The following is a 27,941-nucleotide window of genomic DNA, read 5'->3' on the forward strand; positions in this document are numbered from 1 at the left end:
GTGACTTTTCTCCGCCTTCCACTCGGCTGGCTGTCAGCATCATTCATCATATTCAACTAACTAAACTCTAAGTAGTTTTCCTACATTTTGGCATCAACATTGAAAAGTGTTAAAACTTAAATAATTTGTGCGCCGCTGAAAATCGCAGCAATTTATTATATATTTTATGCATCAACGCCCCAAACCCTAATGCGCGCTCTCAACCTACAACTACAACTACAATAACAATGTCGCGGCGGCAGCGAACAAACTTCTTATTTACTAAGTCCAATGGATCCCTTTGACTACCCCCGCCTCCTACAAATACATAGGCAGCTGTGTGAATCGAAATAAATTTGCGCCCTGAGCTCAGCTGTTTGGCGCAGTGGAGGCTCAGCTGTTGTCTTTCGCCCGCTGCTTTGTGCGCGCATTAAAAGCAAATCTCTTCGAAATCACTTTGGACATTGTTGCTTTGTTGTTGCGCCTACAAAAGCCGAGTCGACCCAACCGTCCCACACCATTCCACCATTCCAATGATGATAATGCTGCCTAAACTTTATAGTTGTTGTTGTTGTTATTTTGTTGTAAATTTCCTTCAAATTCTTATGGCTCTCGTATTTGTTGTTGTCGCATTCACCACTGTTGATTTTCTTGTCGTCGCCACCGCCGCTGCTGCTTCCATCGCATTTGTATGCCTTGTTTCCCTCAAGGTATTGCCGTCATAGCCTCGAGTGCCATTAATTTTCTCGACAGCTGGCAACAACGGCAACTCTGAGAGATCTACTCTTGTTTCTCTTGCTCTTTTTCTTGTGCTGCTCTGGGATGTAGGGGCCAACGCTTGGGCATTACGTCCAAAGGGTGGCGCATTATTTGTGTCCAAGTAGAATTTACCACGCAATCTAACGGGGAAAGGCAATGGATGAAAAGGCCCAGAGAGGTATTAGTTTTCTTCTTTTTAAGGTGTTGAGAGTGTAAATGAGATGAGCTGCTTCAATGCACTGCTGAGGTATGTAATGATAGGTGGAAATGGTGTGTGAGGGGGAATATAAAAATAATACATTTGCTGTGAGAATACTTAGTAAGTACTAAAGCAGTGATTTGGCAGCCAACTGACAGCATCTTAGGAGAGATGACAGCTGTCTTCACAAAAAGTGATATGACTCAGTTGATGACAGTTCGAAGGAAATGAAGGTGAAGGAATTATGAAATTAATTAATGATTATTAGTTAAGGATTAAAGAATACTGACTGAAGATTATTGATTAACGATTAATTACTAAGGATTACTAATTATTGATTAACAAACTATGACTACTAACTAATGACTAACAAAACCGATAATTTAAGAATTAATATTGCTTGAAAATTTGCTCATTAATACATGACAATTAATGATTAATGGTTGTTGACTTAGTAATTATTGATTAATAATTAATAATGCCAAAAAATGTCTGATTAATGATTAACATTTGATGACTTCTAACTAATGATTAATGTATAAGTATCAATTAACTATAACTAATGCTTGAAAATTGGTGATTAATTATTTAATAATTAATGACTAAGGATTTATTATCGCTGAAAATTGTTTAAAGATTACTGATTAATGACTGAAAATTAATAACTAATAATTAACAAATAATTATCAATTAACAATGACTAATGATTGTTAATTGACGATTAATAATGAAAGACTTATCATTACTATTAATTATTTTTAATTACTTATCGATTATTAATCAATAATTACTGATGCCTAAATATTGATCATTGATTAATTTGTTTGCACAATGAATAATAATTGAGAAGAGGTGTTTAATGATTAAGAATTAAAGATTAATCATTAAGATTAATAATTTACAAATTACTAATCGATTATTCATCAATTACTGATGACTTAAAGTTGATAATTGATTAATCATAAATTGTGAGTGATTAACGATTAATCTTCCGCAACATATTAATTCCCACCAACCTCCGATCCGCTGCTATACCCATATACGCGCGGCTATTGCCATCTTTACACCGACCAAATTCATTTTTGGGCTCACATTTGTTCGCCAGAAAGGCGTGTGGTCTATTTATGGACTCAACAAAATACTCCCAAGCTCGCTGGTGACTGCAACCAACTACAAAAACGAAGTAAATTATATTTAAAAATTTCCCAAATTTCATAAGAGTGGTTGCCACTCACCAATTATATTGAACCAGCGATTATTCGCAATCTCTTGACGCGCACAACCCGGTTGTAGTGCTCGACCGCCATTCGGATAGAAGTCCGCATGACCCATGGCTTCCGGATTGCCGAGTATACCGCCGTCAGTGTGTATAATATCGACAAACCGCGCATCGGTGTGCGTCAGGTGGCGATTGCCGCTATTCGGTTCGAAGAGCGGTAGTGCTGGATCAAGACCTGTAATTTTGAATTTGCACTTAGAACTTAGAACTTAAAAAACTTGAAAAAACTATTCCACTAATATTTCTCTCATTTATTTATTCATTCATAACACATCCTAAAAACTCACACGTTTTAGTAATTACAGTAATAATATTTACTTTTAATTTCTTCAGCCATTAGCTAATCTTATGTTTTCCCGTCTTTTATTTGCATAAAATGTAAATGCATTTATCGCCTTATTGTTATGTAAATTTATTTTGTCAACTAAACAGAAAAACTGCAAATGCAAATATTCGAGTACTTCGAAGGTCTTGCCCAGTTATGATTACGAAGTTCACTTCTAAATTTGAAATATGCAAATTTTACTGCAAATAAGCATAGTACAATTCTTGGATAATAATTTTTAGTTTTTTATATGTTATATGCTTTAATGTTGCAAGTGTAATGGACTATACAAAATAATTATTTTATTAGTGTGATACGTACTATCTTAGCAGTCTACATTTTTTTTTTTTTTTTGTATTTTACTATATTTTATTCTATTTAAAGAAACACCTAGTATGTGTTCCAAGCCGACTTCGAACAGATACTTTATGAAGAGTCATTTGTCCAGTCAGAGATTCACCGAGGCGTTCTTGTATGAGATTATTTCCTTAGACTGGGAACGAACCAAGGCTCCGTTGTTCTCTTGCGTTCTTGCGCTGGATCAATAAACCTCTTGCGAGTTCCGTAAACCTGCTTAACAACCAGAACCACCTCCGCTGCGCGATTCAATGGTAATAAATTATGCTTCAGTTCTCAGTCAACTTATTTTTAGTATAAATTTACCTAAGTTGCATTCACCGAAGCTGAACAAAGGGTACTAAAAGTGCTACAAGATCACTTGTTCACATCTGGTTTACAAACAGGTCTTTTACCTCTGCTGTCTCTCTCTCTTGCTAACTTATAGGCTTTCGAGCACTATTCCCTTCACTTTTTAAATATTCTCGATCTCTGGTGTATGGTCTAGACGCTGGATCTTCATACACCATCTTTTTCGAAAAATAAGTTCTCGAATCACTTAAGCTCATAATCCCAGATTATACTTACATATTTGAACCTACAGTCACTGATTAAAAATCTAAAATTCTCTCAAAAATCACCAAAAAATTTCTCAAATTTCGCATTCCTGCCTTAATTACATTACTGAACGTGCAATAATATTAACTCACCGGTTATCCTTGGCAGTACGACGCCCCATTCCAGCAGCTGTTTGCCGACAAAGCCCGCCACCTCAGCGCCCAAACTGAAACCGATCAAATGAATGTGCCGCGTTTGATAGCCGTTAGCGACGAGGAAACGCAAAAAACGTGCGATGAAACGCGCCGCCACCGGCAGATTTTCAACAGCGTTCGTGTACCAAGGCATCACCGTCATGGGACTCCAATCGACGAGGATGACATTGTAATTGCCCGCTTTCAGAAAGGCTGCAAAGCAAACAAGAAAAAATCGAATTACAAACTGGGCAACAGCATGGAGAAAAGGAAATGGGGTGGAAGAAATTTAAAATAAGAGAGGGAGTGGAAGGCGGAACGCCAAAATGTCAAAAGCGCTAAGTGAAATACGCGGACACCGGAGTAAACTGGTCATCCTTGTAGCTCAAGCCTCCATCAACGGCCATCAACTGTCAAACGGACTGGCTGACGGAAAGCAATTTATGTTTTCATTTCAGATTTCACTTTATTTCACTCATTGATTGCAATTCAATTTCAATGCGATTTTAATTTGACAACGAGGACGGATGCAATCGGTAACGTTTGCTGAGATGTCAGGACTAAACGTTCTGTCCAAACGGTATTCACGAGGCAACGGAAAGCTCTTATCGTTACATGCCGTTACTCTCCTTCATTTTCATCTATACACCCCCCACTCACTTACCATCTTTCAGCTGTTGACTGCTCTGCTTGTCGCCAGTTGCGGACTCCGAGAAGCCATGTATGTAGATTGCCAATGGTTGTTGTAAATCGAAATTACTTTTTGACAAGCGTCGCTCATCAGAAAGGTAGAGATTTTGTGGACTTTGCGGATTTTTGCTGAAAGTTAACAATTTGGAAGGAAAATGTGAAAAAAATGTTTGTAGTGCATTAGAGACAAAAAGTGCCTTCGTTATATGAGAATGAATGAGCTTCGAAAAAGCCCTATCTGTCTCTAAAAAATCGAAAATACGTCTTTAAATAAAATCCGCTATAAATCATGACTTTGCTAGCTGGGTATGCATTAGAAATTTCTTATGAACTAGTCTTCTTAAACTTTGGAGACTGTTTCTGTGTTGTAACAGACATGTATACTTTAAAATCGGCCGCAACTTTGATTGCTTGTCTGATAATCCAGACTACTCCGGATCTACATAAAATAGACACATATGTAGAGATGTTAAAATTTGTAAAGTAGTCGGAAAGGAGGTTTCAACAAGCTAACCTCGAAGTACCTTCTTTCTTGAACCAAGGTTGAAACATCTCGGATGTCATATCTGGATACGAAATTAGTCTCCTTAAAAGGTTTGTGATAGACTTAGAGCCCTTTATCGGTACATGACTGACTCTTGATTCAGAGATCAGTTTTTCAAATGTTCAAATGGGATCACTTGAACCCAATCGCCATGAATCTTAACCATACTTGAGCTATTAAGGGATCTATCGTTTAATACCGATCATAAGGAGGTTTCTTGAGAAAAGGCATGTAAACAAATAGTTGCGATGATAGCCCACGTACTACAACGTAGGCTCATAGAGCTTGAACCAAATATCTCCCAAAAATTCTTGTTTTTTTGAACCTAGTAAACTCTAGTAAGATCCACCCTATATTTTATATCTTTTCTGTACCCAACTTCCAAATATTTACTTATATATATGTACAAATGTACAGAATTAGAAGATTGTTCTTGAGAGCTTGTTTTGAAGAAAATTTCTAAAACTCAATCTGACAAAGTTCCGAAATAGTATTATGGATCAGGGAGATTTCTAATAGTTCATAGTTAGCGATAACTTATTGCTTCAGCTACTTTTATCACTTATTATATCGGTTTTACAATTATATACACAAGAATATCTACAATATTCCATACTTACTTCGTGTAGAGCAAAAAATTAATATCCTTACGTTCACGTATCGCACAGCAATTGGAGCAGACACCACGCGGCGCAGCGCTATAGAATATTGGCGAACCAGCTGTGGAGAAATAAATGTAAATTAAGAAGCGTTACACGAGTAACCAAATCAATTGGTGCGAATATGTAATAAAAATAAATTAAAGGAAAAAGTATGTGAAATGTTGGTGGCAAAGGCAAACAATTATAGTAGGTGAGCTGAGCATAAAGTAGAGGCCAAAAAATATATATTACTTGGAACAACATGTATTTTCATGTCTGCTGTCTACTGTAGTTATTTGCTTTCTGATTTCCCACAGCGCTTCACCGTCTAGCCACAGTTGTAGGTGGCGCCAGGACTCCAAAGCCAATGTAGGCTAGCAGACAGTGGAAGCATCATTGACATACTTTAATATGGCTCTGTAGTTACATACATAAAGGTGGGAGCATATAAAAAGAATTGATATATGTTTTCATTCAAATCAAAATATTCGACCAAATAAAATCTTTTCTAATACGAAAAAATTATACTGAAGAAAATAACCTAACTATATCGCATTGAAGTAAGATTTATTATTAAAGAACAAGAAAAGTCGACAATATGTAATAATTTGAACGCTGCGACATCTAGCGTTGCAATTTTATTCAAACATATTGTCTCGACCTAACCAAAACATATTTCGTTCATTCGAATCATAATAGTTTTTCAGTAATAATCTAAGGTCACCTTTAGTTTCGCTCTCCTACTATCCAACTACTATCAAACTTGCTAAAGTCTAAAATCTTTCCAATGGTGGTATTTCATATACGCTTTTTTCAAAAAATTAATAAAGTTTATGCTTCAAACAGGTAGCATTTGTGTAATTTACATTGTCGCCACAACCGTAATAATATGAAATGGAATATTACCACTTTAATTACCTTCATTTGAGAGTCCAGTCTTTTTTCATTAATTTAATGATATTTTCCGTTCTCTTTTTGCTTAAATCAAATTAAAGTTCACTAGCTTATTCACTCATTACATATATTATGTTCCGATATAAGCACATACATGTCTTTGTTCTTAGTACCAAGCAGTCTTAAATGAAGCCATAAAATTATGACTAAGCATTGTAAAAAGTGCAAAAATTAAATAAGTTTTCGTTGAACTTTAGAACAATAATTTAATTATGTGGATTTTTGGGGATTTACTATAATTTAATTACTAGGTGTTTGCAATGTAATATGAATAATTAGTTTTCTTTAGAAAGTTTGTATTGTATTTTTGTGGTATTTATTATTGCAATGCGTACATTTTTTCATATTTTGACATTATGTGCATTCTTTTTTTAAATTATTTGAAAATATACTATACATAGGTCTACATATATATCTTATAAAATCCCTTAGCCAAAAGTAGCATTGTTTGGTACACAACCAGACCTAACTCTCATTTTAAATCAGATGAGCTTTCGAACTTTCAAAAAAAAAAATTATCATAAAATATGATAAAACAAATTTCTTAACAAATGTAATCCTATAAATGGTTTTCCAAAAGAGACGCTACAAAAATAGACCGATAGGGACAGCAAATGACGCCATATTTTTTCTCACTTTTTCAACATTTTTCTTCATAAGGTTTGCCATTTCAGGAGTCAGTGGCCTCAACTTTAAGAGCTTTACGTCCAATTTATGGTCGGCTCATTTCTGGACGTTAGACTATTTCCTGTGGGGCTACGTCAAGTCTAAGGTCTATGCCAACAAGACAGCGACGATTGATGAACTTCGTACGAATATCGAACGTAAAATTGCAGCAGTATCGGCCGATTTATGTTTGAAAACCGTCGAAAATTGTGTTCAGCGCCAGGACTTCTGCAGGCGTGCCCGTGATGGCCATGCAAAAAAAAAATCGACACATAATGGCATCGAATGTACTTTCACAGGAAAAAAGTATTTCATTGATATCCCAAACCGTTTTTGGCGCTCTTTTTGACTTAATCCTAATGCAGTCCCAATACCCACTCTTTTAATATGATTCGACACTGGGGCCACCTAGTCGGACATTTTTTGGAACTGTGTTTAGTTTTGTTTTACAATATATATATATATACAATCCAAATCGGATCATAATAACATGTTTCTGATAATAATTTGATTCCGTTGACATCTATCGGAGCTTTTTTGTACAAAAAAATGTTTACAAAACTTTATCGAATCCGTTTAAATTGTTTTAATTTATATATATATATAAAAGAATTATAAATTTCAATTACAATTTATAAATACTTGGGTAAATAGTTTCTATTATTTTTAATTGAGTTCATAATTATCCAAAATATTTTTTCGCATTTTTCTTCACCTTTTTTGCTTCCCTATAACTGTTTTTTTGTCTTTCCGCTACTCTAGTGTCCACTTTACACATTTTTAATTTGTTTACAAAGTGTTTTTTTTCGCATTTCCGCTTTGACCATTCGCTTCGCTCCGTTGCGAATCTGGTTGATTTTGCAAGCCAGCGCCAGTGAAGGTCGTGCTATGTGCAGAAAAAAGAACCGGCACTAAAGCCAATACAAACTAATAATAAATAACTGCATAATGCTGATGACTTTGCGAGGAGCTCAATTTAATTGCCGCCATGAACTTGAATTGTGAACAAGTTCGCATGACATTAAGACACGCCGTACGCAGACTAGCTGGTGGTATAGTTATGCGTTTTTTTGTTGTTTTTTTTGCGAAATTTGTGAACAATGGTGCGAGATTGGTTGTTAAACAATTTAATAAAACTAACAATGGAAGGGGTTGTTATTTTATTTTTGATAAATATTTATTGCGCTGAAATTTGTGCATTATTAATTAAAAATAAATCAATATAGGTGCATGTTAGACTTTGCACCTTCACGGTTATTTAAAATACCAGTGGAAGTGTTTTTGTTGTAAATTTTTTATATTTTATATTATTTTATTTTTTATAAATTCTTAATAAAAATATTTGCCACAAATAGACAGATGTCTTTGAATAAATCATTCCTTAAGTAACTTATATTCGTAAAATTTAATGCTAATGAACTTTTCAATGTCATTTGCTCCGACTCAGCTTCATTGAGTCCAACCACAACTACAAATACAAATAGTTCTTCCGACTTACTCTAACTATAATATATCTAATATTTTTGCAAATTTGCTCAAACAGTTAACGATGAGTGAAATTTACATAACTAACTAGCACATGCAGCTGCTGAAAGCATAGATTGAGCGAACATTCATATATATTCAAATATATTCATAAATATGTAACTGTATACAAGTATTTTGCCATGATTTTTATGTCACAAAGTTCATTCTGTGCTACTAAGTTCATTTCAATATCATCAGTGTCAAAAAACCTTATTTGATGAAACTCCAAAAATCTGCATCAGTTCTATAGGCACTTATCAGATCTTGAGATGGATACCCAACCCTCGTCAACCGAAAAAACCGAGAACCCACCAATGAAAACCAGATAATGCTATCATTTTTGACAAGAATACCCTAAGGGAAGAATTAAGATTTTAATCAAGCTGACCGCTTCCCATTAATAGATTTTTTTAGAATAAAACTTAGAGCCAGTCAAATCCTATATAAAATCTATAATCCTAAATCACCAGACTAACGTTAAAGCACCTCGACATTAGCCGAATTAAGAACTTTATCAAAGAGTCCAAGCGCTTTTTCGTATCATAAGGGTAGTAGTGATCCATTAGGAGTTTTCCGGGTTTTACAAAGGACAGTCGAATCTGTCTACGTGAGATTCTCCTCAGCTGAGATCTACCCCCTAACCGAACCTAACCAAAGCTCATAGAGAGTCTGTTTACGGAGTTCAGGGTTAGCTCTAACGTTTCGTGAGAGTAAGACCCAAGAAACATTACTCTAGCTCTCATTAGTATATTCCCTAAGGCAATTACTTGACAACTACTATCTGTTTACTTTATTTTTGATCAGTCAGTACTTTGTTTTGGCTTTTACAGTAATTATGTCACTTTATTTGTGATTTGTTCATTAATCAGCCATAATCCGTAGAGCTAGCAACTCGTCATAGATTACATGAACTTATTAAAACTTCTCTAGATTATCGTCAACATTACCAGACAGATAACTTCACATAGTTACATTAACTGTTTTCACACAAAACTACTACATCACTACCCAACTAACATTGCCTGTCCTTATCTAAGAGTTCACACAAGTTCCACGACATTAACTATATTTAAAATAGAAGCTTTCCCCCTTACAAACTATAATTCTTACACTCATATTTCTGCATTTTTTGCGTGCCTAATTAGCGAATTTTCGCTAAACAAACACGCAATTACTTAATTCATATTCTCATATTATTTCATTTTCGCGATACATACTTTTAGACGAGACTGTTTGGTTTCTGCGCTAAATTGAATTCTTTGTTTTGGCACGTTGCTTTAATCACTTTATTTATTTTTAATTAGCTGCCAACATAAGTTTGAGATTTTAATTTTGTTCAAATCGTTTTTGTTATTTTTTCCTTGTTTGCGTTGTTCTTTAAACCCCGATTAGCTTGATGTTTCTTTGTTTACCCAAATGCTATTTGTGTGATTTTTATTACTACTTTGCGAATTTTAATGGTCAGATTTAGTCATACTTCGATGCATTTAGTTATGTTCTTACTATTTCCGTTCAAAAGAATTATAAACACATTCCTCATCTGTATATATCTATAGAATCATCGAACAATCCAGAGAGAAGTATGTTTGTTATTATCGTTAAGACTTCATAATTGAAATAATAAATAACAAACATTTCCTGAATACCAAGAGGCAAATAATGAACATGTCTGATAATGTACTGATCGCTTCAATATGTGTATGTATATTATAGCTTTGATATCCGAAGGATCTTACAATATAAAAATACTCTCCCATCTCGACCTATTAGTTTAGTCCTTTTTTTTTTTGCTTAAATGAATAGTTACAGAGTATTTCAGGTTAGCTCTATTCATACCACATCGCAAAGTACAGAAGACCATTTAAAATAGTTATACTGTAATACTGAATTTTGGTGGTCATTATTATTAGACCCTATACTTCCATCACTTGAACAAAAATATCATATCTTATGCGCAAATGACCCTTACTAATTTTTACAAATGTTTAGAATGTATATGATCTTGATCTTTAATACTATAGTATCTATAAAAATTTATCAGACTTGAAAGTATTGTCCATGGTTATTATAAAGGTCATCTTTGATACCAATGGAGCTGAACTGAATGAAATGGAACTTTCTTAAGAGATGAGTTTGGTCACCATATGCTCTCTAGAACCTGATGTAATGAACGACCGAAATTCGTATTAATTTTCGACCATTGTTTCGAGATTAAAATTAACTTAACTATCTAAATCTATGATTTGTGTCTTGGCAGTATACTTACATAAAGTAAACAACCTAAAAGACATTAATGAACATCTTGTTCTAAGGACCATCGAAGTTGAGAAGATATTTACATCGGAAGGGGAAGCCACTAGAAGCATTATTAAGTAAGGCAGTCGAAATTTACAAAATCTTACTGGCGCTGGAAACAGTCCCAAGATTCCAGATAAAGATCTTGAAAGTATTTTATGTAAATTGTCTACAATCATATAAATATAGGGGAAACTCTTGAATCTCACGAAGAATAAGTATATAAACTGTTCTTATTATCTTTATTTTAGTAAAGCGATTTTATTTATATCCAGTCTTTCTTTGTTGATAAATGTCTTTGAAAAGGTTTGAATTGGTCTTTAATATAAACAAATAATGAACCAACCACCAAAAACTTGATATAAATTAGACACTTTTGTCATAGGCTTTAACAAAATAATTTATTGCAAATTTTTCAAGACACCATCGCATATGCTAATTTCCGGAACAAAAAGCGAAATCAAATTCTATTATACTATTGAAATAGGCGTTCTGCCAGATGTTGTGTTAACCGTTGTCCACTCACTTATATTTATTTAGAGCAAAAGATATGAACATAATATAGAACAGGTTTTATATTCATATTTTATAGGAACTAAATTTAAATTAGGCAAAGAAATTTATGCAGTTAATACGTGAAGGAAGTTACGCAAAGCTGGGCTTGCGAAAATTAGAATCAAAAAGAAGCTACTGAGCTAAAATTAGAATGAAAAAGTAGCTACTGGTTAGTTTAGTTGTCTTCACTTCCTCTAAAAGAAGGCTTAACACAATTTAGTTTCACTTTTTATTAATTTTTAATTAATATTGTTTTAATTATTCTCAATTATTTTTAAACTCTTTTTTAAGAAGATTAATCTTCTCACCCACAATTTCCTGAAAATCAACAATAAAGTTCTCTGTTTCGAAAGCTCTATGTACTCACCTAATAGTATTGAGAATATTCCACATAGTGTTGAGTTAACAGGAAGCATTCTCGTTGCTGTTGAAGGTCGAATTTAGTACTAAGAATTTATTTGTTTAATTTTTGTTTAGTTGCTGTTTATTTCTTTGGTGTGAATTTTCGTTGTTGTTGTTGCTTGCTTGAGCATACAATAAGGCAATCACTGTTCAATTCTAGCTGCTATTGTAGTGAAGTGACAACAATTAGCATGATTTATATTATATGTTTAGTCAACATGTGTATTCCAGTAACATGTTTTTATTAGTTGTAGAAGGGTTTTAAGTATTTTTAAATAAATTAAAAAATATACATATACTCGCAATTATTAGAATTTTTTAACAAATGAAAATGATAACCTATAATTATTAAGCAAATTAAGAAGTTTTTTACACAAAATTGTTATTGTTTTTATTATAAACTTTTTTTAAATTTTATTTCTTTTGTATTATTGTTTTTACTAATTTCTTAATTTTTTTTAATCTATTCAATGAATAATAGTTTTTTCCCAAGGGAAATACAAATCACTTTTTAAGATTTTAAAGCAAAACTCACTCGAAATTCTTTTTATAGATTTTTTCTAAATATTAAGCAAATTTTTAATTTTGTAATAATTTATTGAATTCGTAATAATAATACATTTTTAAGAAGCTTTTTTAAATGGTTTTAAAATATTTTAAATTGATGAATATGCATGTCACACATTTTAATGATTTTTTTGTAATTTAATACTTTTTCCTATTATTTTAAATTAAGAAAATCAAACTGGCAATATGTAATTTATACAAAAACAATTCTGATATTAAATTAAAATATTTTAACGAACTCAAACCGGTTTAAAAATACTTTTGACCCTTTGTTATTAATTTAGTTTTATAATTTATATTTACATATTATGATTTCGTACGTATTTTTGGAATTTTTATACTCTCGCAACAAAAGTTGCTAAGAGAGTATTATAGTTTTATTCACATAACGTTGTTTGTAAGTCATAAAACTAAACGAGTTAGATATAGGTTTATATATATCAAAATGATCAGGGTGGCGAGACGAGTCAAAATCCACGCTCACAAAAGTTTCATAACTAAGCCACTAGGAAGTGGCATATTTGGATGTAATTTTTTTGGGAAAGTGGGCGTGGCCTCGCCCCCAAATCGGTTATTTGTATATATCTCGCAAATCAATAAAGCTATATAAACCAAACTTTCTGCAGTCAGTTCTCTTACGTACCCCACCACACACCATGAAATTAGTTGAAATCGGATAATAACCACGCCCACCTCCCATACAAAGGTTAGGTTGAAAATTATTTAAAGTGGGTTATCTCACTAATGAAAAACGTCAGAAACACTAAATTTCACATAAGAAATGGCAGATAGAAGCTGCACTCAGATTTTTTTACAAATTGGAAAATGGGCGTGGCGTCGGCCACTTATGGGTTAAAAACCATATCTCAGGAACTACTCGACCGATTTCAATGAAACTTTGTTTGTAATAGTTTCCTTACATCCAATGATATGTTGTGAAAATAGGCCAAATCGCTTCACAACCACGCCTACTTCCTATATACCAGAACTTTGAATACGATCTGAATCGTTAACTTTACAATATTTAAAGTAAGCACTAGTGAAGATATCGATGCAGAACTTTGCACAAATACTACCTTTATAGGGTGGCAGCCCCATTCCAAAAATCGCCGAACTCGGACCCTAAGTTTTCAAGGCCCCATTAATCGAACATGAGGACCTCGGTGCTTCTAATCTAATATTATGGTTTCCAACTTTCAATGGACTTTATACAATATATATATGTGGGTCAAATTGTATATTATATAATATAAATAAAGTTAAATAAATAAATTGCGAGAGTATAAAATGTTCGGTTACACCCTTCCTTACTTGTTAAATAATTATTTTTTTTTTTAATATTCAGTGGAACTTCTCTAACTCCAATCACTATAATCCACAAAAAAACTTCGGCTTACAGAGGTTTCTTTAAAACATACAATTTTTTAAAAATATCTATATTGTAAAATATAGATTTATACCCAGTTTTTTTATTAATTACTAATGCAAATATTTATAGACCTACTGAAAAATAGTTTTTTTGTTTAAAAACTATGCCATTACATTGCACTACCTACACAATTTGGTAAAAATAGGAAAAAATAGAAAATGAGCGTGCGTCGCCCACTTATGGGTCAAAAACATAGCTCAGGTTAAAAAATATGTGAAATCGGTTCACAACCACGCCTACTTCCCATATAACTCAATTTTGAATTCCATCTGATTCTTTCACTTTATAACATATCTATACATTAGGACCCAAAGAAGATAGCGGAATAAAATTTTCACAAATACTGTATTTGTACTGTGGCATCACTTGTGGAAAAATGGTCGTAATCGGACTATAACTTTTCAAAGCCCCGTATATCGAACATGAAAGAACTCAGTGAGGTACATGAAAGAACTCAGGAAGGTATATTAAAACTCATACACAGAGGATCCTTGCCTGCATAACTGCAAAATAATATAGAATGGTGTTACAAAACGATGTCGAAAAGTAGGTACTCCAATTGAAATGAGAACATCAAATTTATTCCATTACAATTTCCGTTCTCGCTGTTTTTTCGCATTACTATCCTTTCTTCCCCCACCATTCGAACTTCTGTGGTTTTCTCAAAAATCAATAAATGTCGTTAAACTCCTCACGAAATTAGCTAGTTAAAAAACTGGCCGAATATAAAAACATGAGCCGAGGCCGAGACCCTGAACAAATAAAACACTTTGTAAAAATAAATATTCCGTTTTGAAAAGTCTAACATGCACTAGAAAAAAATAATTTGTAAATATCCTCTTTTATATTTTATATTAATTATTTCAATTTAATACAGCTTAATAAATTGTCTCCTATGTATTGTAAGACTTTGGGTCATTTTTAAACATATGTGTCAAAATATTAAAAATTATTTGGATATTTATTTATAAACACGATTTCGCAATTACTTTATGTTTTTTTTTTTTACTTTTTATCTCCATGTTTTGAATTTAAAAAAATATAATTTGTATTATTTCTACGAAGATTTATTTATTTAATTTTTTATTAAATAAATATTTTGAGTTTTTCTTATATATAATTTTTATTTTTTTTTTAGAAAACATACACACATAAATTATCACACGACTTCGAATTTTCTTCAATATAAATATAATACACCACTATTTTAATTTATTTCCACCTTACACTTGCCTTCCATACTATAGCTTATAATCAAATTAAATTTTCACCAAAAATTCTCAAACGATATTTTTTTTTAATCTTTATATTTCAACAAATTTCTTATCAAAATTATTTAATACACTTTGATTTGTTCTAAACGTTTATCCTTTCCGCTTGATACGCTGCGTCGCGCGCTTGTAATGCAACCACTTCCATGCGAGTAAAAATCCACACTAAACTCGCGCCAAGCGAAGATGTGCGGCTCGAAGCTGTGCTTTAGACTTGAAACAAGTGCAAAAAGTGAAAACACAATAAAAATATGCTAGGAACTGCGCAAAAAGCAAAAATAAATAAATAAATACAGAACAAAATAGCAAACTATGCGAGAGCTGCGACGCTTCACGGCGAATCAGCTGTTTATGTTTTGCTTAATTGCATATTAAAATTGGCGTATAGCAACTGAAGCGGTAGCAGAAATAACAAAAACAAACGTATAGAGTTAGTGACTGTAAGAAGCAAAATAAATTAAAATATAAATAAAAGATATTAAAAATAAAATAAAATAAAAGCAAATCGGCATGCTGTGCGCCAAACAAAACAAAAGACTTAAGCAACAAACTCGCACTCATTGAATTGCTCAGACAACTGCTCTTCGCCCTCGAATGAGTAACTCAGTGACGTCAGAGTGATTTGATGTGTTTTGGTAGCAATGCCAATACCCGGTTGTTGTTTTCGTTGTTGTTGCCGTCGCCATGTGCTCATTTGTAAACAAAAACCCAGCAACATGCGGCAAACTCAATGAACTGCAAATGCGTTGTTTGGTCTAAAAGAGGCGCTGAGATTTCTTGCTTTTGCTTTGCATTTGTGTAAAAAGTGTTTATTTACAAGCATAATTGCTTGTTTACACAGTATATGGCTTTGGCGCTTGTAATTACGTATAATCTCATGTTATACATTTGCTAAGCTTTTAAGCTCTTAGGAACAATTTGAAATGTACTTAGTTGGTTTCTTCCGCAAGCTGGTAGGGAAGGTTAGAAACAATTGCTGAGAGAGGATATTTTCTATTATAATATAATATATTAATATTTAATGAAAAGTGAAAGACTTCTCTAACCTCATGAGGATAAAATTAAAAGCACAAAATAAACTCAGAAAAGCAAGCTAGAGGGACCATATCTATGTCTATGTCTACGTCTACATCTACGCCTATATCTTACTGAGTGATTTTTCGAGGAAAGCGGGTTTCAGTAGAGAGAATTTGAACGCTTGAGAGCACATTCAAACCACCTCATTTATGAAGTTAATGCATCCCACATAAGACTTTCAAAAAACATTCCATTCCCTCATTATTATTTATACTAACCTCAACTGAGCTTGACACATTGATTGATAGCCGCTCAGAGTCGCGTGCCCTGCTCACCCGCGCATTTTATTTGATTTCAATTCTCGCTTCACATTCCCCACTCAATTCCAAGTGCTTATAAGCCTGTGGCGCTTATTTGTTATTCAATCGACAGCGTCAACGAGCGCACAGCTTAACACTTCCCACCCATTTTTATACCATTTAATTTAATTCATTTTTCTTATGGCATTTCGTTTGCTTACGGCATGCAAGCCTATACGACATACCATCAACATACGTCTATGTCACTTACGTGGGAAAATTGGTTTCCGTATTCTCGGCTCGCCTCTTTGTCATTTACTACTAATTCACGATGGCTATCAAAATAGTAATCTTAGAACATTTTTTGACTCTTTCGTTTGTCAAGCGACACGTTTTGTCATTAGCATTCGTTATGTGTCTACTTACTTACGTTTATATACGTTTTATATCAGTTCCTGAATACGATTATTTCCTAGAGTGGCTGCCAAATGTGGAGTCTAAATAAAATGTGTACTGATTAATTAATGCTATGTTATTGTTGGTGTAGATCAATTAAGTTCAATAGAAGAATCTGGCATCATTAGTGAAAAAAAAATTAAAAGCAATAAGTACTAATTCCAGTCTTCCGTTTGATACGATATCTATGTATAGAAGATCTATAACTCTACTCCTCAGAGTGTAATATTTAACCATTTGGCAGAAACTCTTAGAGCTTGCGTATTCAACGCATAGTCTTCTTTTACATTCTTTCAGATCTATTACTTTAACATAGAAACAATCCTCCCCTCCTTAGTAGGTAATCAAAAATTGTTCCACTGATTTTAAAAACCGATCTACCAACTATCAGAGAATCTTGATAACGCTCATCAGTACACTTGGACAATTTAATCTTTACATTCTTCCATTCGAACAATATGACCTAGCCAGCGTAGCCGCTGTCTTTTTATTCGCTGGACTATGTCTATGTCGCCGAATAACACATACAGCTCATCGTTCCATCGTCTGCGATATTCGCCGTTGCCAATGTTTAAGGGACCATAAATCTTCCGTAAAACCTTTCTCTCGAAAACTCCTAGTGCCGTCTCATCGGATGTTGACATCGTCCACGCTTCTGCACCGTAAAGTAGGACGGGAGTGCGGAACTTTAATCCGCTAAACCTAACCTACTCCCAACTCAAGACTCTCCCACGGAACCACCGGATTAAGTATTACTTCGTGGGAGTGACAAGACAATTTAGGTCTCCTCTATGGCACGGACAGACAGACGCCTAACCTGTTGTACATGTCTCAGTTCTGTCATAATTGAAGCTGCCGCTTCGCTAACAGCTTTCCACTTATTTGGGGACTGGCACATAAGTGCAGTCAAGTTTTCCACCGTAAGATTACCCCCAAGTTCAGTTTTCAGCCTGTCCCTTACGTTCAAAAAGCGAGGGCAGTGAAAAAGTACGTGATCGGAGTCTTCTATGGACTCCGTACACATCGGACAATACGGACTATCGTCGTGATGGAATTTGTGGAGATAGCTTCTAAAGCACCCATGACCACTTAATATTTGGGTCAGATGAAAGTTCAGGTCCCCATGCTGTCTATTTATCCATGACTGGATATCAGGGATAAGTCTGTGAGTCCACCGTCCTTTGGTTGAGGTTTGCCACCGCTGCTGCCACATTGTTATACTTTTAACTCTCTCTTCTCTCTTTTTTGATACTGTGGGTTTTGATAGTTCGCTTAATCTTGCGAATTCATCACCCTGGATGTCTATGGGCGGCATACTTGCCAATACTTCAGCTGCTTCGCTGGATATAGTTCTGAAAGCACTTATTACTCTTATTGCTGATAGTCGATGTACTACATTAATTGGTCTGATATACGCTTTTACGTCTAGCGCCTGGGCCCATATTGGGACCGCATACAATATTACGGATCTCATAGCTTTTGCAATTAGAAAACGCCGGCTGGAGCGCACGCAGCCTTTATTTGCCATCATCCTCGATAGGGCGTTATAAATCTTATTTGCTTTATTTGATGTGTACGCCAAGTGCTCCTTGAATTTAAGCTTAGAGTCTATTATTACCCCTAGATACTTCAACTGTGGCTGTGAGGTAATCTCACAATCCCCAATAGTTAGGGTTATTCTTTCTTCAATTTTTCTGGTGCTTATGAGCAATACTTCCGTTTTGTGCTCAGCCAGTTGCAAACTCATGGAAGAGAACCATTGTCGTAGACCATTTATACAATCACTGCATTTGATGCGGAGGTCAGCTATGTGCTTAGCCACTGCTACTACTATAAGGTCGTCGGCATATGCGATTAATTTCACAGTTGTTGGTTGTGGTATTTTCAGCACCCCGTCATACATTAGATTCCATAAAAGGGGGCCTAAAACCGATCTTTGCGGTACTCCGCTCGTAACACAGTAGCTCTTCGCGCCTTCGTCCGTGTCGAATATCAGCCTTCTATTTTCAAAATAACTCATTATTATTTTTATGAGGTATTGAGGGGCGCATATATCATATAGGGCTTTTATTATGTTTGCCCATTTCGCTGAGTTGAAAGCATTCTTCACATCCAGGGTAATCAGCGCACAATATTTTTTTGTCCCACCTTTCCATCGTTTGCCACTTACCGCACATTTTGCTGTGTCGACGACTTCTTTCAATGCGTCAATAGTGGACTTCTGTTTTATAAAGCCGTATTGTGTTTCTGAGAGTCCGCCGGCTTTTTGGATTGCTGAATCCAAGCGGTTTCTTATTATATTTTCGAACACCTTTCCCATTGTATCGAGCATGCACAGTGGTCGATATGATGAAGGATCTTCTGGTGGTTTCTTCGGTTTAGGAAGTAGAACTAAGCGCTGAACTTTCCAAGGGTCGGGGAACACCCCTTCTTTTATACATGCATTATACATTTTGACAAAAAGGGCAGGTCTTGAAGTTATAGCTTCCTTTAGAACCCTGTTAGGTATGCCGTCTATCCCAGGTGCTTTGTTGCTCTTAATTTTTTCGCTATGGCCAATATTTCTTCTTCCGTAATTAAGGGCGGTGATTCAGCCGCTTCGTTTTGTCGTTCAATGTATAAAATCGGATCGTGCTTCGGAAATAATGCTCGACGACTTTTCTCATAAAAGCTGCGCTTTTAGGTTGCTGTGTCTTGTTTTTAAACTTTGACATACATATTTTATAAGCAGTTCCCCATGGGTCTATATTTGCTTCTTCGCAGAGCTTTTCAAAGCAAGATTTTTTACTGCGATTAATGGCTGATTTCAGGAGCTTCTTGTTGGTTTTAAATGCTTCTCTGAGGCTGTATTCGACATCTCTATCCCGGTTGCGCTGTAGGCGACGTCTAGCTGAGTGACAGAGCTTCCTCAGCGTGGCAATTTCATCGTTCCACCAATATACTGGGCGTCGTTTGTTGTGTAGTAGGACGGGAATGATGAGAGACTTGTAGAGTTTGGTATTTGTTCGTCGAGAGAGGACTTTACTTTTCAATTGCCTACTTAGTCCATAGTAGCACCTGTTGACAAGAGTGATTCTGCGTTGCATTTCCAGGCTGACATTGTTATTGCTGTTAATGCTGGTTCCCAGGTGTCGTTTCCAATGATATCGATATCATCGGCGTACGCCAGTAGCTGTACACTCTTATAGAAGATTGTACCTTCTCTATTTAGCTCTGCAGCTCGTATTATTTTCTCCAGCATCAGGTTAAAGAAATCACACGAGGCTCGGAGAGGTCCTTCCCGATCCTGACGGAGCTTTTGGTTTGCTCAACGTCAGCTTACACAGCCGTATTAGTTTTGCAGGGATACCAAATTCAGACATCGCGGCATAAAGGCAGCTCCTTTTCGTGCTGTCGAAAGCAGCTTTAAAGTCGACAAAGAGTTGGTGTGTGTCGATCCTATTTTCACGGGTCTTCTCCAAAATTTGGCGCATGGTGAATATCTGGTCTGTTGTTGATTTTCCAGGTCTAAAGCCACACTGATAAGGTCCAATCAGTTTGTTGACGGTGGGCTTTAGTCTTTCACACAGTACGCTCGACAGAACTTTATACGCGATGTTGAGGAGGCTTATCCCACGGTAATTGGCGCAAATTGTGGGGAGATTCCAATCGTCAGGCATGCTTTCTTCCGACCATATTCTGTAAAGAAGCTGATGCAAGCACCTTATCAGCTCTTCGCCGCCGTATTTGAATAGCTCGGTCGGTAATCCATCGGCCCCCGCCGCCTTATTGTTCTTCAAGCGGGTAATTGCTATTCGAATTTCTTCACGGTCGGGCAATGGAACATCTGCTCCATCGTCGCCGATTGGGGAATCGGGTTCGCCATCTCCTGGTGTTGCACTTTCACTGCCATTCAGCAGGCTGGAGAAGTGTTCCCCTTCACAAACTCAGTATACTCTGGTAATCAATAACTAGATCACCTCTGGGGGTCCTACAGGAGTGTAAAAAAATAATCATTGATGCATAAAATAAATTGAAAAGTAGTTTTTTAAAGTTCTAACCGGTAAACACTTTTATTATTTCTCCCTTTCATCAGTCAGTCATCAGTTGAAGTGTCAGTTCACATATCGATTGGTTATTATGAAGAGTTCTAATTCTTTCTTAAATCAATATGTTCATATTATTGTATTTTCGAAGCTATTCAATGAAACCGGCCTTACAACATCTAGCAATGTAATTTTTCAAGTAATTTCCTCTTGTTTTGAACTTTGAACTGCTGAGTATGTCTTTGATGGTCCGTCCAGAAATTTTTTTTTATAACTACAAAATCGATATCTACCACTGATGAGCGACATCTTTCGGAGAGCATTGGAGCGATATTTCAAAGTTATTCCTTTAAATACTTTCAAACAAACGAAACTCGAAAGCTTAAGTTAGCTATTATTCTAAGATTCTTGGGAATTGTATTTAGCCGAGTCTTAAAATGGCAGGCGGTAACTTTGCATCATAATATACGTAAATATTAGATATAAAAGTATAATGATATTTAGTCGCAGAAACTGAGTGAATTGAGTGAGCGGCTATCACTCGGTGAGTTTGGGTTTCAATTCACTAAGCGTTTTTGAAATGAAAAGATTTCTTAAAGAACTAATCAGCCTTTCCGAGGTGTACAAAAACTACAAGCTAACCCCAAAATGTAGATATCAAATAGAAGTTGTTGGACGGACATATATATGAAAGTAATACTATTAATGACGGAACTTTTTCCAGAGAGAAACCGACAGACACAAAAAGAGTTATCTACTCCTCTTTAATGGATCATTATTCTAAAGTAGCCTAGAATAATAAATTATTATCTGATACTTTTTAACTTGAAAGTATATCTAAATAGCCGTTTAGGGTCATTAGCTCCAATTTCATCCCGCAATGCCTTGGAAATGTAAGAGTAGAAGGTAGTCATCATAATCTCTGAAAGCTGTTTATTTAAAGTGGAAATGAGATGTCAAGTTGCGATTTATTCGTCTAGGAGACCATTTCCTTAGTATTTCATTATTTGTAATCGAAGATTGTTCTATCACATATAATTTGTTCGTCACATAATCGCATCGTAAATCAAAGACGTGATCTCGGAATATTGAGATCGCTAATGGGTATTACTTTTGTTTGCCTTTATTCTATATATTAGGTATACGAGCGCTGCTATATATATTTCTGGCCTAGGCAACACTAAGTGTTGTCAGGTGCAATCTGACATTTCCATTGGAAAGTTTGACATTTTTTAGCATAACATCACTCAGAACGTTTTGTCATTTAATCGTGAATTGTTTTATTTACAGGGAATTAAAAAATTCATCTCGTCCAAAACATGGAATTAACTCGTGAACATTTTCGTGCGATCATTTTTCACAACTTTCGACGTGGATTATCGCGCCAAGAGTGCATCGATGAACTAAAATCTTTGCCAGAAATATATATAGCAGCCCTCATATTTTGCATATTTGCAACTCTTTCAGGCTTCCTTGAATGAATACATCCAGTTTTGAAAATATCTTCCTCCCACTCCACTTCATTATTCAAAAATTGTTATCTACCAAACTGATACTCAGTCTAAATGATATCCACTATTATTTACAAAACATTATTGGACGACTAGCAGCTAATAAAATAGCTAACGGGTAATTAACACAAACAAAGCAAAAAGCACAATGTCAACAGTTATCAAAGAGAAGACATTAACCTAACTGACTGCTAATGAGTGTAAAAATTAACACATCCACAACAAAATATGGCAAAGCAAATAACAAAAATACAACAACAAAATCAAAAAAAAAATAGTTGCGAATAGCACAACATAAAAACAAAAACAAATACAAAAAGTTCATCGATAAGCAATACGCCGTTAAAGCGGAAGTAAGCAAAAGGGAATTGAAAAAATAAAAAAATAATGTGAAAAAACAACACCAACAACAAATGGTAACACAGCAAATAGGTTTTAACACAATGCTAATAAAACCGACACATAATCGTAAAATGTCGAACGCAAGCGCAAGCTTGGCGCGCCAAATGCCGCGCGAAATTTATGCGCCACCACGGAGCAGTTGAGCGCTGCAGTTGTTTATCTACACGCGTTGCCAAGAGTATATTTGCAAGTAAAAAACAGCAATAACATATAGCAACAGCAACAACAATGTAAACAAATTTCGATGCAAATTTTTTGTTTATGACCGAAGTAGTAAAGCGCCTGACAGCAGCAGCGCTGCGGAGACCAACGTTGTCGGCGAAAAAATGCACACGTCAGTGGGCGTTTTAGCCGAAAAGAAGCGAATAAAAATTGGCTATAACCTGCCGAAAGTCAAAACAATGCCGGTAGCATTTTCGTTATCGCTTTCGTTTTTTTGTTGTTTTGTTTTTGCTTTTGTATTTTAAAATTCTTTACAGCTTAGCTGTTTGTCGAATTGATGCTACCGCTTGTCGTTCGCGCAAAATATTCTGGTCAAGGTGAGCCGCCTACGCCAAGTCCGAGTTGAGACAGAAACAAAATAAATAAATGTAAAATTCCGCAACTGCGTCGTCGTTTGACCCCTCCCAGCTATCTTAATTACTTGTTTAAGATCTCACGTTCTCCATACCACTTCTTCCTTTCGCAGCATATCCGATTTGATTTATTTTTTTTTCATACTTACGAAGGTGTTTGTTATGTAAGTGATTTTTTCAAAACTTTATTTGCAAAGTTGTCACCTGCTCGAAATTGTTATTGTAGAAAATTAACCAAATAATTAAGCATTATGTACAACTGTCGTTCAAAAAACAGCAAATAAAAAATATTCAGTAGGGTTGCCACATGTTTTTTTATCGCAGCTAAATTAATTCTGAAGAATATTATATTCATATTAATAAAATTTATTTTTTGAGATTTATCTATATCTACTGAAAAGGTTTTAGAACCGTTGCGAGCTGTTTAAATTTCATTTCATTCAGTTCGATACTTACAATCTCATTCATTCCTTTCCATATGGTCCGTTATAGTTCCAATCTAATTCTCATTTAACCAGTATTTCGTGAAGTTTTATTTTTAAAACAAGCTTAATATCATAATTTTGACACGACACTCTTTGAGGGTTTAAAGATTCTGAATAATTTTTCGGGATCCCAAAAAGTGACCAGAAACTACTTTTTTTGAACGCAAAAATTTCAGTGCCGAGCTTATTGCCTTCCCTATCGGTCCAAAACCTATCCTTTCCATACAAATAAATCTTCACAAATTTCTTTCAAAAAAATAAATATTCGAAATTTCTTTTCGAAAAAATGAATGTTCGAAAATTCCTTTCAAAATTAAAAATCTAAGAAAATAAAAAAAAAATTGTTAATTTTTTTGAAAACAGAAATCTTTGATTTTTTTTTCGAAAGCAAATATTTTCAAAAATTTAAAAATATTTTAATAGTTTACTTCAGCCTAGAAATCTAAAATAATATCGTTGAATTTAATGTATTTTTTACAATAAATTCACAAACTTCTCGAATAACCCTCGTATTTAACCGCCCTTTAACTGTATGCTTTAAACTGCTAATTTATTGTTGTTAATTCAGTAGTAATTAAATAAGCATTTCAACTAATTAACTAAAATGCGTGGTAATTATAATGAGGGCTATAAAATGTACTTGGCCGCTGCTATGGAAAATAAGTGCGAGAGCGGCCAATACATTACAGCCGCAGCACTTGCTGTCCTCTACTATTTACGCTTCAATGGGACTGAGTCAAATGAAATCAAAAGTGATATTCATAGCAAAGTATGTTTGTATATCCATTTGTATATATGTATTGGTATATAAACGTAATTAAAAGGTAAATATACGCGAAAATATCTTCGCTTTTATACAAGCTCACCACCGAAAGGGGCGTGCGTTGCAAGGCCTAACGGTCAATGGCATTAATAGCTTTATCATTGCGTGTTTGTTGTCATGGCAGCGTAACGCAGCTGGGTCGTAGCCACGGCCAAGGCTACTTACCGACGGCGTGCAGACTCTTTTTGGCGAAACATGCAAATTGAATTTATTTTTAGAGAGGGGTTTTGGGGGCAGGGATCTCAAAGTGGGGAAAGATTCTCAGAAATTATAAGTTTTTTTAATAATGTATGTTATCGATGTTTTATAAAAATAAATATAAAAAAATATTGATATACGTATTTTTGTTATATCACTTAATATGATTCAATTTTTTCTTATCAATGAAAATTTATATTTAGATATAACGATAACTTGTATATAAAGTGTTTGTAGATATCGATCATTTTTCGATTTTCTCAATTTATAACTTTTAGGTTATATATTGAGTTTTTAAGAGTAATTTTGAATGATATCCCATATATTTCAAAGATTGCATGCAAAGTGAATTTTGGGGGACAGGGATCTCAAAGTGGGGAAAGAATGTAAATTAATCAAAATTTCGGGTAATTGTCGGCCAGTAAAAATAAAAAGATTCTCAGAAATTATAAGTTTTTTTGTAATAATGTATGTTATCGTTTTATAAAAAAAATATAAAAAATGCTCTCCCATATATTTCAAAAATTAATATTTGGTGTAGTATACAAAAATATTGAATGTATTCGAGAACATATGAATGTTAATATAAAATGATACATTTATATATCTAAGTTAAAGATATAATTCAAAGTTCTGTTTAACAAACTTTGTTGAGTTAAATTAATTTTTACATTCTGGCTCAAACTTTTACGTACACTGCGATTAGTTTTATCGATATATAACCGAATTTATCGATACTTATTAATACAAAAATCGATAACAATATAATATTACCTAATTTTTGATCTTAACGCACTTATTTTGAAATCTTCTGGCATTAATTTCCACATTTTTAACAAAAATGTATTCACCATGCACCAAACAAAAATTTTATCTCTAACCCCCTTAACAATATTTTTTTACCGCGTCACTGCAGCTATGCAAAAATGTAGCTAACGCACCAAATGAAGAGACATTTCATTAAATTAAATCAAATGTTTTGAATCACATCAATATTTATGTATGGATTTGGCAGAGTTCGTTGGCCTTCATACAAACAAAAATCGGCGTATGAATGTTTATGGATAGTGGTGATGATATTACTAGGCATGCTACAGACTCCCATTGTTTGTGAATATACATATATATATGTACATATATATGTATATTTAAGAAGCCAATTCGGAAGTGAAAGCGAATTACTGATAAAAATGTAATTAAAGAAAAATAAATATTTATGATTATATATATTGAGTCGCGTCCGTTACTGGGCATATAAATAATTTACAAAGAGGTGAGGGTGATGTTTGTTTGTATTTAAATATTTTAATGGCACCATTTAAGATCAACAAATGTTTTGTCATTATATTGTTCATTGAACTCGATTATATAATTATAACATATATTATGATATAATATAATATAATAAAATCGTTTATTAATTACTAAAAAGGTAAAGAATAAAAGTTCCGATAGATGGCGCTATAGTTAAATCATTACCATAATTTATAATTAATAATATTTAAAGAGCAAATTTATTGATGTTACTGATATTTTGGTAAGAATTAAGGGACTACAGTAGCAAACAGTTTGACCGCTAGATGGCACCAGACACAAATTAAAATAAAAAATTATATTTTAGTCATAACCGAGATACATATACTTGTATATTGGCAAAATAAATGTTGCTAAAGTTTCCGCTAGTTGGCGCTGGAGTCAAATCCAATATATATCGCCCTACAATCAATATATGCCGCGTACACCTTGCAGATGCTTTGTAATTTTGAACGGTAGCTTCAGTGTTTATAAGAAAAGGTAAAGTTCTAGTTACTACAGAGGACGCAGCACTTACTCCACTAGCATCATTACTTTCTGAGCATGATTTGAAGCAGCTTTTATAAAGCTTTCAAAAATATAAACGAGCTTTGCAAACGGTGATTTTGATCAAATATCAAATGAGGTTTTCACCTAATTTCATGCAAATTTCTTACAATAATGACATTAATTAAGCAATAAACAAAGCTTTTAAGATTATTTAAGCTTTTATTTTGAAATGTTTGAACTTCAAGCATACAAACATTTGCGGCAGTGAAGCTGTGTGGCTACTTGCTACACTACAATGATCAGCAGCCAACTTAAAGACAATAAAATGCAACCTGTCTCAATGGCATCGTTTACAAATTAAACAATTACTCGTATTGTATTCAATTACATGCAATTTTTGCGAGTTTCCTTTTAAGCGCTCTGACAGCAGCACAAGAATGAGTGCTTACTTATAGGTGCGAGCTCTGACATTTTATTTAATTTTATTTCTTCCACACCACAAAGCAATTACATTGAAGAACTCACAAATATTCACGCCTCAAAAATGCATCTTCGTGACTTACACACCCGTTACCCGCGCCACAATGGCAGCTGCCAAGCGTCGTCTTGTCCGATTCATTGTGGTTTTAGTGGCCGTGGCGCTCGAGTTGGGTTTCCAATTTTTATTTTTTGTGAATACTTTTTCAACAGCTGCTGCAAGTCCAAGGACGTAATTGCGGTTGTCGTAAATTTTTTAAAAATATTTGCAAAGTTTTTTTTTATTTTTTTATATAATACATTATTTTTTTTCTCATAAACCAGAACTGCCATACATCGCTGCCGTTTTGCAAATATATATAAACCATTTATTTTCCACTTTTACATACATATACAATTATTATGTAATTTCTATTTAATGTCAATGTGATTGAGGAATAATATGTCTTTCTCGGTGTAGGTGTGTTTGTGTGACCATGTTATCTGTCAATTTTATTGTAGTAAAGTTTAATATCGTTTGTATGGCAAAAGTGATTTATGAAAATTCAATGAGCTTGGGTGTGTAAGAATTGCATTACCGACTAAGGTATGGTGAATACTCTTCTATATGAATGTATGTATATGTTGTCAGACAAGGACTACATGTTCGTAAAATATTTCAGTATTGTTGAATTACAAATATATTGATGGCATGGGTGTG

The 27,941-nt window shown here is 34.3% G+C and overlaps 2 protein-coding genes across 5 annotated transcripts in view; one reads left to right on the top strand and one right to left on the bottom strand.

The window, feature by feature from the left end:
* The window catches only part of LOC105218454 (type-2 histone deacetylase 1), a 103,493-nt gene that overhangs the window by 61,228 nt on the left and 14,324 nt on the right, over window positions 1-27,941 (top strand). The gene's annotated exons all lie outside the window — the stretch shown is intronic.
* LOC105218453 (pancreatic lipase-related protein 2) lies at window positions 76-15,341 on the bottom strand. Of its 3 annotated transcripts, none has more exons than XM_011194047.3 (8): window positions 15,127-15,341; window positions 11,869-12,066; window positions 5,484-5,583; window positions 4,294-4,448; window positions 3,588-3,842; window positions 2,173-2,391; window positions 1,954-2,107; window positions 76-878 (listed from the first exon to the last, which is right to left on the bottom strand). In XM_011194047.3, the coding sequence occupies exons 2-8, from the start codon at window positions 11,915-11,917 to the stop codon at window positions 575-577; spliced, it is 1,236 nt and encodes a 411-aa protein (XP_011192349.1). In that variant the 5' UTR covers window positions 11,918-12,066; window positions 15,127-15,341; the 3' UTR covers window positions 76-574. The 3 variants fall into 3 exon arrangements, with proteins under 3 accessions (XP_011192349.1, XP_028900119.1, XP_054089571.1); XM_029044286.2 differs by having other exon boundaries at window positions 15,122-15,341; XM_054233596.1 differs by having other exon boundaries at window positions 15,243-15,258.

This window comes from Zeugodacus cucurbitae, chromosome 6, assembly GCF_028554725.1.
Source record: "Zeugodacus cucurbitae isolate PBARC_wt_2022May chromosome 6, idZeuCucr1.2, whole genome shotgun sequence".
NCBI lineage: Eukaryota > Metazoa > Arthropoda > Insecta > Diptera > Tephritidae > Zeugodacus > Zeugodacus cucurbitae.

What these genes read in the sequence shown, in the direction of transcription:
- LOC105218453 (XM_011194047.3), bottom strand. Translation starts at nt 11,917, where the DNA reads ATGCTTCCTGTTAACTCAACACTATGTGGAATATTCTCAATACTATTA. An exon ending in AATATTCTCAATACTATTAG is followed by an intron (nt 5,584 to 11,868) that starts GTGAGTACATAG and finishes ATTTCTCCACAG; the next exon opens with CTGGTTCGCCAATATTCTAT. An exon ending in TCGCTGGTTCAATATAATTG is followed by an intron (nt 2,108 to 2,172) that starts GTGAGTGGCAAC and finishes TCGTTTTTGTAG; the next exon opens with TTGGTTGCAGTCACCAGCGA.